The sequence below is a fragment of the Pyrus communis genome, chromosome 4, assembly GCF_963583255.1.
Source record: "Pyrus communis chromosome 4, drPyrComm1.1, whole genome shotgun sequence".
Classification (NCBI taxonomy): Eukaryota; Viridiplantae; Streptophyta; class Magnoliopsida; order Rosales; family Rosaceae; genus Pyrus; species Pyrus communis.
In genome coordinates this window covers 28,803,311-28,820,965 of record NC_084806.1, presented here as the reverse complement: position 1 = coordinate 28,820,965, position 17,655 = coordinate 28,803,311, and the positions used below count along the sequence as shown (strand labels likewise).

Genomic DNA, 17,655 nt, shown 5'->3' with positions numbered 1-17,655 from the left:
GCATAGCATTTTTATCTGTTAGGTTTAGAGGTGTTTCATAACTTTCGAATGCCCATTGGCTACTCAAGCACCATCCTTAATAGGCGGTATAGTTTGGCTTGTGCGCATCTTTCATCATAACAAGTGGATGGTAACATTTATGATGAGTGTTGTCCAAATGGGATGAATTTGAAGATCACCTAATTGATGTAAAGCACCTTTTTCCAGTGAGTTTGGAGATGCACTTTTACTCTTAACTCTTTCCCTGATTGGTCATTGTTGGAACTAAATTCGCACATACCGCAAAAGGTGGACATGCACAAATCCAAGTTAGATGTAAAAGAATAAATAATCGTAAGCAAGCCAAAGTCCCAAAGTGTTGAAAGAGTCTTCAGTGGTCAAGGTTCTAGTTGCATCTACATCATCAGTTATATGCAACGTCAGTCATATGCAGCATCAGTTTCAGGGTACAAGTTGTATTTGCAACTTCATTTACTCACATGTGAGTTGCAGCTGCCACTGTGCATTCTTGTGTCATTTGGTTAATGAGATAAAGCTGCATCTGTAGCTCCATACATCCCATACTGTGTTGCAGCTATTCCATGCATCTTTCTCCATAGTTTTGGTTTTCATATTTTACCTAGAAACTTGTATCTAGTTTAGTTGGTTTAACTAGTGGCCCATCTCAGTGGCTTGCAGTTGTCTTTTCTCTTTAGCTGCTAGTCTTGCTCAATCTCTCTATATAGGGCCTTCTCTTGTAATTGTTACAATATGAATAAATACAAACAATCACTTTGAACTAGAAATCAACATGGTATCAAAGCAGGAACCATAATTGGCCTACCTCTGATTTATTTATTCTCTACTGTTTTTTTTTTTTCTCTCTTCTGTTCATCCCACGAAAAATGGCATAAGACAACCCTTTGGTTTCAGAGGCTATGAGTTCCTCTACTTCAACTTCCAGCATCATTCATGGAGAGATCAATCCTAATAAAAGGTCGTGTTCCGTGTTGTTAAATGAATTCAACTATCTACCTTGGTCTCATGCTGTCACGCTCACCCTAGGAGGAAGATCCAAGATAGGGTACATTAATGGCAACATTAAACCTCCTGAAACTACCTCTACGTCTTATGATACATGGTTGTGTAATGACCAACTGGTTATGTCATGGATGCTCAACTCCATGGAGCCTAAGCTGTCTGAGCTTTTCAGTTACTCAGAATCCTCATATATTCTTTGGGAAGCAGTTAAGGAGATGTACGGGAGTCAAAACAACGCTGCTTGTGTGTTCTAACTCAAAAAGAACCTTGCTAGTTTAAAGCAAGGTGATCACGCGTTTGTTCAACACCTTGAAAGCTTGAAGAACATATGGAACGAACTAGATTTGTATCGCCTTCACACCACTGATTCCGCTGTGCTTCTGAAGAAGGTTGATGCAGACAAGGTTTTCCAAATCTTGGCTAGTTTAGGATCAGAGTATGAAGATCTCAAGAGCCACCTTTTGATGACTCTTGAGCTTCCATCTTTTGCAAGTGTGTGTCAAGCTGTGCAAAGAGAAAAAACCTACAGGAAAGTGATGAGTGTCGAAATCAAGACCAACCTTGAACCTAGAGCATTCAATGTCAATTACAAATCAGCTGGGGACAAGCAGTTCAAAGGAAGGAGGTCAGATTAAAAGTGCACTTACTGCAATGATGGTGGTCATTTGAGGGAGAAGTGTTGGATCTTACATCTTGAATAGGTTTGAAAACAGGTCTTTCAGAGATGTAAGAAGTTCACTCAACCACTCACAAATTCATACTCCAAAGGCCTATCATGCAGCAAACACATCTACTGATGAACTGGTAAATTTCACCTCCAATCTGGTTAATTTAATAAATGAGTTTGCTGCCTATATACAAAGGAAGAAGGGAAGCACTAAGAGTGAGGATCAAGCCACTGGAAATCCCATTCCCTTACTTGGGAAATTTGCCGAATTCTTGGCTGATTCAGAATGTGTACCACAAAGAGACATCTCAGGTATAACAAGTGCACTTTCCACTGCTCTAAATATAGGTATTTCACATGATGTTTGGATTATAGACTCAGGTGCCACTGACCATAAGACAAGCAAAGTATCCAGTTTACATTAGTATACTCAGTTACATAAACCTAGCCATGTATCTGTGGCAAGTGGTAAAGGAAAACTTATTCAAGGTAAAGGGAAGATAAACTTGCTGAGTGATAGGGACGAGTCACCTGCACTTTATGTTCCTTCTTTTCCTTTCCAACTGTTGTCTGTTGGAAAGATTACAAAAACCTTAGATTGTCTTGCCATTTTCTCCCCTCACAATGTTGTTTTTCAGGACCGAGTCAACAAGAGGAAGATTGGTGAATAAGTCAATCTAAATGGTTTGTACTACCTGTCAAGGGATATCAACATTGTCCAAAAAAATTTTGCCTGTTTAAGTCTTGATCAAGAACACCAGCTTTGGCACCAAAGATTAGCTCACCCTTCTGAACAAGTGATGTCTGTTGTGTTTCCTATGTTTTGTAAAGATTCACATGAATGTGAGACATGTCAACTCTCAAAAGCTACTAGACTTCCTTTTGTTTCATCCAAGTCTAGAACCAATAGTCTTTTTTAAATTGTTCACTCCGATGTTTGGGGTCCCTCGAGGGTAGAATCATTTGATGGGTATATGTACTATGTTACCTTTGTAGATGATTACTCTAGAACTACTTGGTTGTACCTATTGAAGTTCAAAAGTGAAGTGTTTGATGCCTTTAAAGAGTTTCACAATCTTGTTAAAACTCATTTTTCCTCCAAGATACATATACTTAGGTCTGACAATGGCACTGAGTATACATCTAACATCATGTCAACCTATTTAAGCACTCATGGAATTATGCATCAAACAAGTTGTGTGGGTACACCACAACAAAATGGTGTTGCTGAGAGAAAAAATAGGGATTTGTTGGAAAAAAACCAAGTCCTTGATGTTTCAAATGAATGTTCCCAAGATGTTTTGGTCCCAAGGCATTCTTACTGCCACTTACATCATTAACAGGTTGCCTAGTCTAATACTTAGTTCTAAATCACCCTATGAAATCCTTAAAGGAAGAACCATGGATGTATCTAACCTCAGAACTTTTGGGTGCATTTGCTTTGTCCACATTCAAGCTACTCAACGTGACAAATTGGAACCAAGAGCTACTAAATGTGTATTCATGGGTTATTCAAGTTCTCAAAGGGTTACAAGTGCTATAATCCAAGCACTCAAAAAATTATAGTGTCCAGAGATGTGAGATTTGATGAATTCACTCCTTATTTTTCAAAAAAACTCTGAGTTTATTTCGCAAGGAAAGAGTTTCTTGGATTCCTTTCCACTTCCCACTCCAGCTGAAGTGCCTGAATATAGCTCCCAATTGCTCTCTATTAATCATACTGATGTTCATGAGAGTTGTGAAACTTTCACTGATCTTTCTCAAACTCAAGATCAACTCCAAGAAGTTGTGATTGCTCCAAGGAAAACCCTACCAGAGATAGGCAACCACCTGCAAGGTTTCAAGAGTATGTGGTTTATACTGCAAGGCATTCTATCTCTCAAGTTGTTACTTATAAAAATTTGTCTTCATCTCATGCATCTTTCCTTAGTCTGTTGTCTAATGAAACTAAACCTAAAAGTTTTCAAGAAGCTAGTGTCAATCCAGTTTGGCAAGAAGCAATGCACAAAGAACTCAAGGCCTTGAATGATAATCACACATGGAGTGTTGTCAAGCTTCCCAAAGGGAAGAAAGCTGTGGAAAGTAGGTGGATTTACAAGACTAAATTTCACTCTGATGGTGAAATTGAAAGGCACAAAGCCAGACTAGTAGCTAGAGGATTTACTCAAACATATGGTATTGATTACAAGGAGACATTTGCTCCAGTTGCCAAGATGAACACTGTGAGAGTACTACTATTTGTGGCTGTTAATCATGAATGGCCCTTGTTCCAAATGGATGTGAAGAATGCCTTTCTTCATGGTGACCTCGAAGAAGAGGTATACATGAGATTACCACCCAGACATCCTCAAGAAAATGAAACTGATATGGTATGCAAACTTCACAAAGTCAAATATGAACTCAAGCAATCTCCTCGTGCATGGTACTCCAAACTGAGCTCAGTTTTGGAAGTTGTAGGATTCAAAAAAAGCCATGCTGATTCTTCCTTATTTGTTCGAATTGGTTCAACTGGTAAACTCGTAGTACTTATATATGTTTATGATTTAATCATTACAGGAGACAATATTGATGAACTTAATGCTCTCAAGCAATCCCTTCACCACAAATTTGCAATCAAAGATTTGGGAGTTCTCAAATATTTTCTTGGGATTGAGATGGCTACTTCTAATAAGGGTTTGTTCTTAAATCAAAGAAAATATGTGTTGGATCTTCTTGATGAGGCAAAAATGATGGACTCCAAACCTGCTCGTACTCATTTGGTCAGCAAGCTCAAGTTAGATGTTGAAGGCGAACCTTTAACTGATCTCATCACCTATCAAAGATTAGTTGGGAAACTCATTTATCTTACTATTACGAGACCAGACATTGCTTATACAGGGAGTCTCATTAGTCAGTTCATGCATTCTCCTACCTCAATTCACTGGGAAATGGTCAAAAGACTTCTCAGGTACCTCAAAGGCTCAGTAGGAAGGGGTATTCTCATGAAGAAAAATGGTTCAACTCACATTATGGGCTACACCGATGCTGACTGGGCAGGTAATGCCCTTGATCGTAAATCTAGCACAGGTTTTTGTACCTTCGTTGGGGGCAGCCTTGTTACATGGAAGTGCAAGAAGTAAGCTGTGATAGCTAGGTCAAGTGCTGAAGCTGCGTACCGTGCGATGGCATCCACTGCTTGTGAGCTTATTTGGTTAAAAAGTCTCCTTACAGACCTAGGTTTTTCAAGCTCTCAACCAATGTATTTGCACTATGATAACCAAGCTGCCATGCACATCGCATCGAATCCGGTGTTTCATGAAAGAACAAAACACATTGAAGTGGATTGCCACTACATCCTTGCCCAAGTTCAAGCCAAAGTGATCGAAACCGTCTTCACTTGAAGTCATGATCAACTGGCAGAAATTTTCACAAAAACCCTAGAGTCTACTCGGTTTCAAAGGTTGCTTTGCAAGCTTGGATCAATCAACCCCTTTGATCCAGCTTGAGGGGGCGTGTTGAACGAAGTCTTCAGTGGTCAAGGTTCTAGTTGCATTTGCAGCATCAGTTATATGCAGCTCAATCATATGCAGCATCAGTTTCAGGGTACAAGTTACATCTGCAACTTCATCTACTCATGTGAGTTGCAGCCGCCATTGTGCATTCCTATGTCATTTGGTGAATGAGATAAAGCTGCATCTGTAGCTCCATACTTCCCATACTGTGTTGCAGCTGTTCCATGCATCTTTCTCCATAATTTTGGTTTTCATATTTTACCTAGAAACTTGTATCTAGTTTAGTTGGTTTAACTAGTGGCCAATCTCAATGGCTTGCAGCTGTCTTTTGTCTTTAGCTGCTAATCTTGCTCAGTCTCTCTATATAGAGCCCTCTCTTGTAATTGTTACAATATGAGTGAATACAAACAATCACTTTAAACTAGAAATCAACACAGAAGGGTGGGATGGGTATGCTGGTGAAAGGCTCTCCGACAGCCAAGTTAGTAAGAATATCAAGACTTAAGCAGTGGGTAAGAGGATAAGTGTGCAGAGATTGCGTTACCAGAAATGAACCTTAGAATGGTGTATTTATACCAGTTGAGGAGAGGAACTTTTAGGATAGTAGAATCATTGTTAAACCGGAAGAATCCCAGAGATCTAGGAAATAAATATAGTATCCCTTGAGGAGTGTGATTACTTGCAGCCACGCCAATCCTTAGATGGTAAGGACTTCAACTTCCATATCTCCATCGACTAAATTCGGTTGTCCGTTGTTGAACTAGAATTCAGGAGGAAGAAGAAGCACCATGCTAATCTCCATATTGTCCATAATTGAAGGGCCCATGGTGTCCCTTTGATCCTCCTTGGCCGATATTTCCGCCTCACTGGGCTCCACGTTTTCATCCTCGTCGTCTGGAGCTTGAGGTTGGAGACCGAGTGTGGATACATCTGAGATATCTCCTAGAACTAAAGATCCAGTACCTGATTCCTTCATGGCCGATTCTGACACAATCTTTTAGTAACTTTTAATAAGATAAACTATTCAAACAGATGCGACGGAACTGAGTTGTATTTTGTGATACCGTAAGGAAAATATGATATATATGAATTTTTACTCTTCAACTTAATGCATAGATTAATTATTTAATATGTTCTCTTACTCCATTATTTGGTTCCTTATTGTATTTCTTCTTTTATTCTTTTGTAACCTCTTTGAACATGGTTCGCGCATGCAAGGATCTTTTCTTTCAGCATTTTACATGCAACTTAATTATGTATTATTTTCTTTTATTTGCAATTGTACGTTGAATTTTAATTTTAGAATGTAGTATGAGGAAAAAAATAATTAACACAACACATCTTTAAGGATGCAAGTGCCAATGACTAAAACAAGAAGTTTCGCATGCGCATGAGCGCATGCTGAGAAACTAGTATCCACAGCATGCAGAAACTAAGGTTTTATTGGTGTGGTGCCAACTTATATAAAAATACAAAAAGGTCCAATCTTTTTTTTTTCAATCAACCTTAAATATGTACGGCAAAAAAATGGTATAAAACAGTTATATTTAATCAAGTACTAAAATGAATGAGGGTTCTCTTTTGATCCTCTTTGTGAGGATTATGAAGATTCCCAAATCGTGTCCATTTATCGTACATTGTGCTCCAAGTTTTCGTCAAGTACTGCTCATGTTTATACTTTTATTTAAAATTAAACATTTTAAATACTTTTATTTAAAATTAAACATGAACAGTATTTGACGAAAACTGGTCGCACGATGTATGATAGACAAACACAATTTGAGAATTCCCGGGATCCTTACAAAAAGGATCTGGAGAGGATTCTCATTCTACTAAAATGAGAATTCAACCTCAAACCACACATAATTTTTTAGTGAAAATAAAAAAAATTCATAGATAGTTTAATTTGAAAAATGCTAAAGAGACTCTTTAGAAAATGGAAACTCTTCATGGATTCTCTGGCACCTCATGTTTTGGCACAATATTTAATAATATTAGCACGAAATTAATATTAAACTGTGATGTGATAGAAAATTCATGAAAATTCTCATTTTGAAAAAGTCTCCTTAGCATTTCTTATTTAATTTGATTCTAGCGTTTTCTGTTGTTATTTATATTGGTTGGGCCAACAAACCCATTTATTTTGAAAATATCTCGTAAAAGATTAGTGTCATTTTTAACACTACAATTAACTACAGATGGCGCTTTACCATAATGGCGAAAAGCAAGTATGCATTTGCATCTTGGTGCATTTTCGATTCTTTTTTTTTTCCTTACCAACTAACAATTTAACTTACTTGTATTATCATTGTCAAAAATAAAAAAATAAAAAAAAACTTAAGAAAATAAAAAAATAAAAACTACGATCTAGTGATATTCATATCTACTTATAAGTGAGATGTTTTATGTTCAAGTCTCTTTGATTATTATAGTTTTACTATTGTGTGGTTTCACTCAAATCTCACACCTCTTCTTGTACATATATAATTCAAAGAGGCCTTAATTTGGATATAATTTGGAAGCTAGAAATGGTTTGTAACCTTTTACTTTCAAGAGTAAAATGCGCTTTGCCTGCCAATTCTGTGAAACCAAGGAATAACTAAGTAGTGACAAGTCGACGAGTCCTCTTCCTAGATTTAATAGCACAGATTGAGATGGGGAGTTGCAAGGTAAAATACCATCTCCTCTGCTCCTTTTCAGACGCCAATTATACAGTTAACTGACTGAGACTGGGAGTCAAAGCCAGACACGTCACTAGCTGAAGGAGAACGAATACAAACTCATCATCAAAACATAATGTTGAAATATCCCACTTGACCGTATCTCTAAAAAAAAGAGAAGTTTAAATATCCTAACTCCATACCAACTAATACCGAGATCTTTTGTGATAAAACCCCACACACGATGGATTATACAAGTGGTAATTACTGAGTTGGGTATAATATCGATGTTGGAAGTAAGCTTTTGACCCGTTTTTCTGATAATTTCATACACAACACAAAGACTAATCCAATCACTTAATCGTGTGCATCATTCCTTTAATTGCGTTACTTATCATCTGCATTTGGCCCCCCGCGTTGTTATCTAGATCACTATCTGGTTTCATTGCTTCTGTTTCGAGGGAACTTAACAAAACAATGCATGCTCAAGATAAAATCAAATAGTGTAGGGCACCTTTACCATACAAGCTCTCTAAACGATGTATATACAAAGAACCATTTCGTATTCCAGGGTCTATATATAGTACACGTCCGTATATGAAAATGAAGAGAAAGACTTAAGCTAGGAAAAATGAGAAACCAAGCCAGCTCAACACTCGGTCGACAAAATTTAATGCCACAGGAACCACCGTATGCACTACCTTCGGTAATGTCGGGTACGTAAGTGTTCCCAGTATGAACCAGTTGAAGCTTAAGAGAGCAACCGCATCGGAAGCAGGTTTATTCTTTATGGTAGAGAAAAACTGAACCACACTCTTCAATGACATACCAACCACAGAGAAGAGAGCCACGATAAGGGGCATGCAAGGGTCTTCAGCTTGCCAAACAATCATTCCAACCACAAGTGACAACGCTGGACTAAAAAGAGTCTGTTTGACTGCAATACCCCTTCGATGGTCGAAAACTTCACTCATATCTAAACTTCTGAGGCTGATTTCAGGCATAACAGGATGTATAGGTCCAGTGGATATTGGTTCATTTCTCAAGATTTTGAGCAACTCCATTTTAGTTTTGCATTCATCCCCCGAGTATCTTTGTGCATCGGAAGGTCTTGAAGGATGAATCCACTTCCATCATAACAGGATTTCAGTGATGGGATCCCAATGGCTGTACTCTGGGCATTGCCTGTTTGATCTCAACCTTTGTTGTTCCAGTATCCTACCCCTGAATTTCTTTTAGCCGCAGATTTTCAGTTCTCAGATCGTGTAACTGCCGAATCACATACAAGGATCAAGTATTCAGTTAAGTATAATTGAAATGGGACATAATAATGCAAATGTATAGAAAGACAGATCTAAATTTGCATTGCAAGCAACTTGAGTGAACACGCCTCTTGTTGTGTCTCGTTTAAGAACTGAGGGATAATACACTTATCTGTTTGATGGTCTCACTAAACTCAGAAGCAACATTTTTTTAACCCTAGTGCAGTGTACTTAGCATTACTTGTTTTACATTTTCAAAAGTAATAGCGCACTAAGTTTTTTAATCTGTATGTGGTTAATCATTGAACTTATAAGTATCAGAAGAAAAGCGACCCAACTTTTCAAAAGTTAACACCGCATAATATTTGACAATGTTTATGGCAAACAGTGAGATACTCGCGATAATAATCAAAGGATCAAACAGTTTTCGACTTTTTCTGATTTTTTCACGGATAACTGTTAAATGGGATCTAAGAATTAGATGGTCCAGGGTAACCACAAGAATAATAATTCTTTTGGTTCTAATCAAAATGAACTTTCTTAAGAAGGGGGATCTTAGTATCAATTTTTAAATTTAATCATTACAAGAAATAGACATTCAAATCAACAATGATGTTACCGTTTCATCATAAAAGGGCACAGGCTCACTCATTCATATTGGCATGTCCTTATTCTGGATTGCTAGATATTGGCATGCCAAACACCAGAGCCAGAGGACACAAGAAACTCTTGTTCCGCAAACCATACTAGAGAAGTTATAAATTAGAAGTATTTAGCATAGTAAGAAATACATACATAAAGTGCAGCCAGAGTAGTGGAATGCAGTTTTGGCCACTAGCTCAAGGCATGCATGGGGATGATAAAAGTCATTACCTCGCTCACTAGTAGTTCAACTTTGGCAATGGCCTTGTCATGTTCCCCTTCAAGTTCTGCTAATATCAACTCCATCATTCTTCGTTCGTTAATGGCTGTATGTAGATGCTCCTGAAGCTCTTTTCTATCCAATGCTAGATTCTCCACCTCAATTTGCATATCGAGTAAATGTTTTTCCAGCTGTTTACATAACAACATTTTTCTAGCCAAGACATTCTCAGAGAATATGAAATTTAGGAGCTATAATACAATGAGGAAAACAACCATCCAGCAGATGAAGCGTAAACAGATGACAAAGAACTAACAGCCCAACAGCTGGAAATAAACATCATCAAAAGCTAGATCAGACGTAGTAAACAAACAAAAGCTATTATCCTAGTCTCCAGCTAGAACACAAATCATAACCACCCATCATCCTTGACATCCTTAATTCAAATAGCAGGACCTTACCGAGTCTAATAATAAGAAAGTTAATTTTTTCAGCCAAAAAATAAATAAAAAACAGAGACGGTTAATCCAGAAAAAGGACTCAAGAGAAAACAACGGTAATATTTCTAGTCAGCTTTGTCAAACCTGTAAAGAGGCACAAGAATGACCCCACACCATATGCATGCACATGTACACACAATCCTTTTGCAAGCTTTGAGAGTTAAACAAACTGGTAGTAGCATGCAGCATGTGATGTACCAGAGGTACAAGAATGGTTCACATTATCACAGAGTTTATCTTGTAGTTTCTATATATTGAGCCACTCGTCTATAATTTTGTTCCTACTTTTCTTTGGCACCTTTTCCTAACCCTGTAGTCATCCGTCCTCCCTTGTTAGTTCATGGCTCTTTCATTGGAAATTAAACGTGAAGTGAAATGGACAACTACAAGATTTTTTCAAATCTTTTTCAATTAAACTTTTGTGATCTGAAATGAGTAAGAAATTTACAAGTGTGAGATTTAGTAGGAAGTTATGCTCAATCACACGAGCAACAAAACAACATACAAATAAACAAACAAAAATATATAGTAAACCGTTCATAAACTAAACCAAAACAAAAACACAATGGGGGAGAATGGGATGTTACTACATATAATTACACGTCAACATGCCAGTCTACTTTCCTTTGTAAATGACATGCTCAATATATGTGTTTCCTTAATAGGAGAGTAAAATTCACTGAAAGCAGATAAAATCAACCTGCCTCTCCCTCTGTAAGGTAGTCAAAACTCGCCCCGGCAGAGATATAAGTGCCAATGTCCATATCATGATTCTCAAGAAAATGTTCACTTGGAAGCAGACTGCTGCCCTCACCAACTCCATCCATGCATGAATGACAATAAAAGCAGTCTTTATGCCAAACAAGCATAAGAATAAATTATCAAAAGGCCCTCAGAAATACAGAATTTGGATACTACGCGTTATCCGAATTTCAGTTCCATTGATGAGAGAGACTCAAGCATTTATCGACTACACGTCTCATGAAATTTGCGAACTTTAAATGACCACGGTTCTCAACAGTGCCAACTTCCATTGTAACTCCTAAAAAATGAGACTTTTAGTCATTACTCCCCCACCCCCAAAAAAAAAAAAAAAAAAAAAAACCCCACTCTCTAATACAAAATAATGGTGAAACAAAGAAGATGGGTGAACAAAATATTCTCAACCATCACAACAAATATTAACAGTGCATGTGGTGGATTGCCGCTTTCTATTCAACCCACTGCATTCCGAGTTCAAACCCTCCCACTCCCCTTCGTGTAATTTAGAGTTAGAGTAACAATATCACTTGTAATCAAAACAAATATTATCAATACAACTAACGCAATACAATAGAAAACTGAGCCAAGCTAAAGAATGCTTCAACCTCGATCGATTCGAATCAAACTATTTCGGATTATATTAACTAAAATGAATGCAGAAAACAAACCCAAAAATTTAAAAATAAAATAAAACGCGTTAAATCATACCCAAAACTATAAACCAAAAAAGTGGCAACAGACCACAAAAAATTCCCTCTGTGGAACAAACATGCGAGAAAACCCAGCCATCTGTGCTCCCTTAAACCCTAAAATGCCACAAAAGCAGGCCGAGGAACCAGCAAAAGCAAATTTAATTCGAAATTCTTACGAGAAAAAAACAATAAGAAACTCCAACCGATCATTTTTAGATAACCAATACGGAGGTAAAACGCCCCACAAAGCAGAAAAAGATAGCAACATTATTAGTTACAGAAGAGAAAAAGAACACTTACGCAGCAGGAGGACACAGAGACTACGAGTTGAGCTTGAAGAGACAGGGAGTGGATATGTGCAGCGCTTGTGCACATCAAAAGCAGTTGCGGAAGTGCACAGGTGGCAGCAGGACCATGGCCAATGATAGACATTTAATACGGTGTACTGCTATTCATTTTTTACTTAAGTGAGAAGTTTTGGGTTCAATTTTAGCAAGAGTTAAATTTGAATCACACTAAGCCCACCCCTTCCCCCTTAGGCCAACTCCAACCCATGGCCTAAAACCTATTTTTCCCCTTCTATTCCCCCCAATCCATATCCATTCCAACCCGAATTCTAATTTGGATCTAAAACCTAAAACCTTAAAAAAAGCCATAAACCGGCCCAGATTTAGCCCAGAAAATGGTGTGAGCCCACCATTACGAGTGAAACCCGACGCTTGAGCGCCAACTCCCCTAGGAGACGGGCCCCATGCGGGCGACGCGCCAAGACTGAGACCGGCATGGCCCCACCCACGCGGGCATGTTGCCCATTTGAACCAGAGAGCCAACAGCTATTTTTAATCCAACGGCATACATAAACAGGCCGTTGATTAATCCAGGCCTACATTCAAATTTTTTTTTTATATTTATATATTTATTGAATCCAACTGCTGAGATCGAATATAATTAAATCTAATGGTAAATATATATATATATATATAAAATTGCCCAAATTTAAATCCAACGGCTAAAATAATTATAAAAAAAAAAGTTATTTAACTCAAAATTCACCCAAAAACTCTATAAATACCTATGTACTTGTTCAAACATCTACACAAAACTCACTTTTCTCCTACAATTCTTCCAATTTTTCTTTCTACCATTTCTTCCCATTTCCTAATTTTTCAAGATGGCAAAAGAGCATATTAGAGGTCGTAATTGGACATTTGAGGAAGATGTTGCTTTATGCTTGGAATGAGTTTCTATTAGTGAAGATGGTGTCGTTGGCACGAATCAAAATAAAAAGGTTGTGGGGTAAAATCGTTGATAAGTTCAATGAAAACTCCAATGTCGGCTGAAGGGAAGTAGTGGTGTTTACGATCGGTGGAAGGTTACGAACAAAGTGTGCACTTAATGGAAAAAAGCTTGCAGAGAGTCGTGGTTGACATGGCTAGTGAAAGGAGCGCCACAGAAGTTGTGAGTTTGTTTGTTGATATTTTATTTGTCATGTACATAATATTATTTTGCAACTAATTATGTTTCTGTATTTCTTGCATAGGGTGACAAAGCAATGAAAATTTACAAGACCAGAACTACACCAAAAAATCAAGCTTTTAAGTTGCATCAACGTCCTCAAGGATTGTCCGAGGTGGGGAACCGATGCGGACCAACAATGGGGAAGATTATTTCATAGTGAAGCCACACATACAATTGATGTCAATGAAGGTGTTGATGAATTGACCCCAACTTCTTCTTTTGCAAGGCCCTTGGGAAGAGATAAGCAAAAGGAAGCAAAGAGAAAAGGGAAGTCCCAAGATCTGATTAGTGCACAAATTGCTACCGTTTTTGCAAGATTGACTGAAAGCCATAGCTCTCGGGAGGAAGAAGCGACCCAAATGTGTTTGGCCATTACGCACGAAGGGGATAAGGAGCAAGAAATGTTCAAATGTAATTTCATGATGGAGGACCTCAACAAATACACTCCAGAGAGGAAGAAGTTCTTACATGATAAGCAAAAGGAAATTTTGCGAAGGCATGCCACAAGAAGTATATTTCAAGATGATGATTCATCTCAAGGCTATATCCCAAGTCCACCACCAAGTCCAAATGGTGGATATCATTATTAAGTTTATGTAGTTTATGAATTATCAATTTTATTAAGTTTATGTGGTTTATTAATTGTCATTTGTATTAAGTTTATGACTTATTAATTATCGTGTGTATTAAATTTATGGCTTATTAATTATTGTTTCTATTAATCTAAATGCCTTCAATAATTATTGTACTTGTTGTTGCACACTTTGATGTACAATAGATGCCTTCAATTTAACACAAGAACACATTAATACACCAACACATTAATACACTTAAGATTATCCATCATCAACGTTCTTCTTCTCGATGCCATATATGCTCAACCAAATTCTTGCGGAGTGTGTCATGACCTTGAGGAGCTTGAATTCTATTTAAACGTCTCATATACTCACTCAGTGTGACCCTATCATTTCGGGTCTCGTATGTAATTGCAACAAGATATTCAACATCTCTTGCCATAGCTCTCGCATATGTTGGTTGGTCATCATCCACATCTTCATTAGTTACTTCTTCAATTTCTACATACTCATCTTCCACAATCATGTTATGCAAAATTATGCACGTCATCATGATTGAATAAAGGTCCTGACACCCCCAACCCCAATATTCTCCAAACATCGGGGTATGCACGTGCTAGCTGACATCCAAAGGTGACGAAGTCATATTAGGATGCATGAGAACTAAAACAATTAGTCGACATAAATAAAACTTGTAAATTTGACTATAGTGAATATGCAATTGAGGAACGTGTTCAGAGCATACAACTAAACCAAGACACTAGAAAGGAAATAATATAAAATCGAATGAACAAAGGAATGGGTCCTACACTGAGAGGACTCGAAGATGCCAATGTGGAAGTGCCTTGACGCCTGGATTTTACGCCTCGATTCTAAGTCTTGAGGGGGCGCAAAACAAAACATGAGTGGACCAAGTTGATATATAAGTAATACTAAAACAATTATTCATCAACGTACTAACCCCTAAAGTTTTAGAAAACTCGTATAGCATAATAAGTAATAGGTTTTCTGAAAACCCTAGCATGCCATAAAACCTTTAATAAAACATACATCGTATATAAAGTGATAAATAATTGTATCAGTATTGCCCGAAGGCAGGTCATTCGCCCATAGGCAAATCATACGCTCATAGGCAGATCATTCGCCCATAGGCAGAACATACGCTCGCAGGCATAGTATACGCTCGTAAGCAGAACATAGTTGCGACTAGATAAGCAAAAAAATCATTGAACATAATCTTTCAAGAATATAAGTATATATACATCTCAACGAAGCTCAGCAGCTCAAACATCATATCTTAAATCATCTTCATAGTATATAGTCATTCATCATATATACTACAAAGAAAGTAAATTCGATAAAGCATGAAATATCATAAGGCATAAAACCAATTTACTCATAAATGTTTCATAAAACATAGCCATTAAATCATGCTTTCATGTATGCATTTTTAATAGTAAAATATGCATTTTGGAAGGGGTCCACTCACAGATACTCTATCGTTGAAGAGCCGTTCGAAATAGGAAGGATGGAAAAGCCGCTAACAAACTCACCTAAGTACATAAAGGGTCCAATTAACAAAACTCTAACTTAACAATTGAATTTTGAGAAACGGACGTCATAAACGGATTCAGGACATCGAAAAACTCACCTAAGCACATAAAGGGTCTAATTAATAAAACTCTCCCACACAAAGCCACACGCGCCTTCACGAGCCGTCATGAGGTGGCGGCCCCAACTGCCATGCGCCGCCACTCGCCATTTAGGTCACCAGAAAGGTTGGGCCTGGGCAACTAGACCCGGGCCTGGTTCTCAGTTAGGCTTGGGTTTAGTTTTGAGTTGGCCCAAGGGTTTTTGGGCTAGGTTTAGCAAATAGGTTTGGACCTGGGTTCATTGAGCCGAAGGCCTGGGTTTGCACTACCCAAAGGGTTGGGTTTATTTGGTTACCAGGTCTGGTCGACCTGGTTTTAAACTGGTATCGACGAAAAAGGAGGTCGAAGCCTCCCAAGCTCCATACAACTCCGATTCTCCACCCTAGCATGCTATCTGCCCACCAAAATGAAGACCACTAAAAGTAGATTAAGATTTTACCAATTTCAGGTCCAGCCGTGGCTCGGAATAAGCTCGAAGCCATCAAACCTTGTCGGAGAGGTGGGTGTGCTGGGTTCCAAATATGTTTCTGTGCTTCACAGAGGATGAGGGAGAGGGAGGAAACCCATCATAGTGGTGGTGGTGTCGTCGTTCGTCGTGGTCCTTTGGGTGTGTGTGTGTGTTGGTCCTCAGGGAATGGAGGATGCAGCGAGGGGGGAGAGAAAGAGAAGAGAGAAAGTGAAGGAAAGAAGGAGAGTGAATCACGGGGAGGGAAAAGGAGAAATGAAAGTGGGCCAGAGGACAACCCAAAAGTAAGTGGCCCTACAGGGCACACAAAATAAGGCCCAAAAGAAATCCTATTTCAAAATATCCCATTTTTTGTGAAATTACAAAAATGTCGTTTTGTTTCGAAAAGCTCCGGGATGGGTTGTTACATGTCTTCCACATTTCATAATCCTTCAGCCCCTCTAACAATGGCCCATCGAGCATGTAGGATCCCGAACGCTCTCTCCACATCCTTCCTGTAAGACTCTTGTTTCTGCGAAAATAATTTCTTTTTCACACTACCAAGATGAGAATAACTTTTCACAAAGGTAGACCAACTAGGATAAATACCATCAGTTAAGTAGTAACCTAGCTCATGCCCATTACCATTTACCTTGTACCTCCATTTCGATGCCCATCCATTTACAACATCATTGAACAGAGGAGAAGACCAAAGAATATTGATATCTTTGTTTAATACGGGAGCACCGAATAATGCATGCCAAATCCATATGTCGTAAGACGCCACAGCCTCGAGCATGATGGTTGGCTTGTTGTGACGATCCTTGAATTGGCCAACCCAAGCAGTAGGACAATTCTTCCACTCTCAATGCATACAATCGAGACAGATTTCTCATCGAGTTCAGATCCTGAATGTTATACCTTGCTGAAGGCGATTCACGAGAGAACAGCGCATAGTTCTGCTTGACCGAGATGTGGAAAAGATACTCAATCTTTCTAGAGTCATGATTACGTTGCCTAATCCCCAAATATTCTAACATGACTTTAATTAGGGTTTCTTTACTTAGGAAACAAGTAATACTTTTAATATGCTTTAAGCCTAGGATGCCGGATTATGCTTAATAGGTTGTGTATATTCCAATTATTTTTACCACAAATCATGAACCAAAAAAATCATGATCCCATAGTCTAAGTCATAGTTAAAATGGTTAAAGGCACATCTTGGCCTTGGTCATTAGTATGAGCTCAAAGAAACTCCAACAGACCTCCAAACAAAAAGCCAAGAAAAGACAATCACAAAAAGAAAAATAAAACTAGAAAATGTGCCTTCTTTAGGACAATTCTTCCACTCCCGATGCATAAAATCGAGACTTCCTATCATGCTAGGGAAGCCTCTTTTGTTTGCCTTGCGTAGAAGCCTCTTCAAGTCTTCATGATTTGGCTTACGGAGGTATGTGGCTCCATATATGGCTTCAATTGCTTTACAAAAGTGCTTGAGGTTCTCAATAGCAATACTCTCCGCAAGTCAACAATATTCGTTAGTTGAGTC

The 17,655-nt window shown here is 38.2% G+C and overlaps 2 protein-coding genes across 2 annotated transcripts; one reads left to right on the top strand and one right to left on the bottom strand.

Annotated features, from left to right (window-relative positions):
• The first annotated feature begins 917 nt into the window (after window positions 1-917).
• Window positions 918-2,112, top strand: LOC137732947 (uncharacterized). The gene is made up of 3 exons (XM_068472183.1): window positions 918-1,237; window positions 1,337-1,645; window positions 1,734-2,112. The coding sequence occupies exons 1-3, from the start codon at window positions 918-920 to the stop codon at window positions 2,110-2,112; spliced, it is 1,008 nt and encodes a 335-aa protein (XP_068328284.1).
• A 6,215-nt stretch (window positions 2,113-8,327) lies between these two features.
• Window positions 8,328-11,329, bottom strand: LOC137732067 (uncharacterized). Its single transcript, XM_068471362.1, has 3 exons — window positions 11,163-11,329; window positions 9,974-10,153; window positions 8,328-9,107 (listed from the first exon to the last, which is right to left on the bottom strand). The coding sequence occupies exons 1-3, from the start codon at window positions 11,283-11,285 to the stop codon at window positions 9,057-9,059; spliced, it is 354 nt and encodes a 117-aa protein (XP_068327463.1). The 5' UTR covers window positions 11,286-11,329; the 3' UTR covers window positions 8,328-9,056.
• Window positions 11,330-17,655: the final 6,326 nt, after the last annotated feature.

Coding starts and splice junctions, on each gene's coding strand:
- LOC137732947 (XM_068472183.1), top strand. CDS start 918: ATGAGTTCCTCTACTTCAACTTCCAGCATCATTCATGGAGAGATCAAT. Junction 1,238..1,336: donor TGGGAAGCAGTTAAGGAGAT/GTACGGGAGTCA, acceptor ACACCTTGAAAG/CTTGAAGAACATATGGAACG. Junction 1,646..1,733: donor AAGCAGTTCAAAGGAAGGAG/GTCAGATTAAAA, acceptor GTTTGAAAACAG/GTCTTTCAGAGATGTAAGAA.
- LOC137732067 (XM_068471362.1), bottom strand. CDS start 11,285: ATGGAGTTGGTGAGGGCAGCAGTCTGCTTCCAAGTGAACATTTTCTTG. Junction 10,154..11,162: donor CCTTACAGAGGGAGAGGCAG/GTTGATTTTATC, acceptor TTATGTAAACAG/CTGGAAAAACATTTACTCGA. Junction 9,108..9,973: donor TTGAACTACTAGTGAGCGAG/GTAATGACTTTT, acceptor GTGATTCGGCAG/TTACACGATCTGAGAACTGA.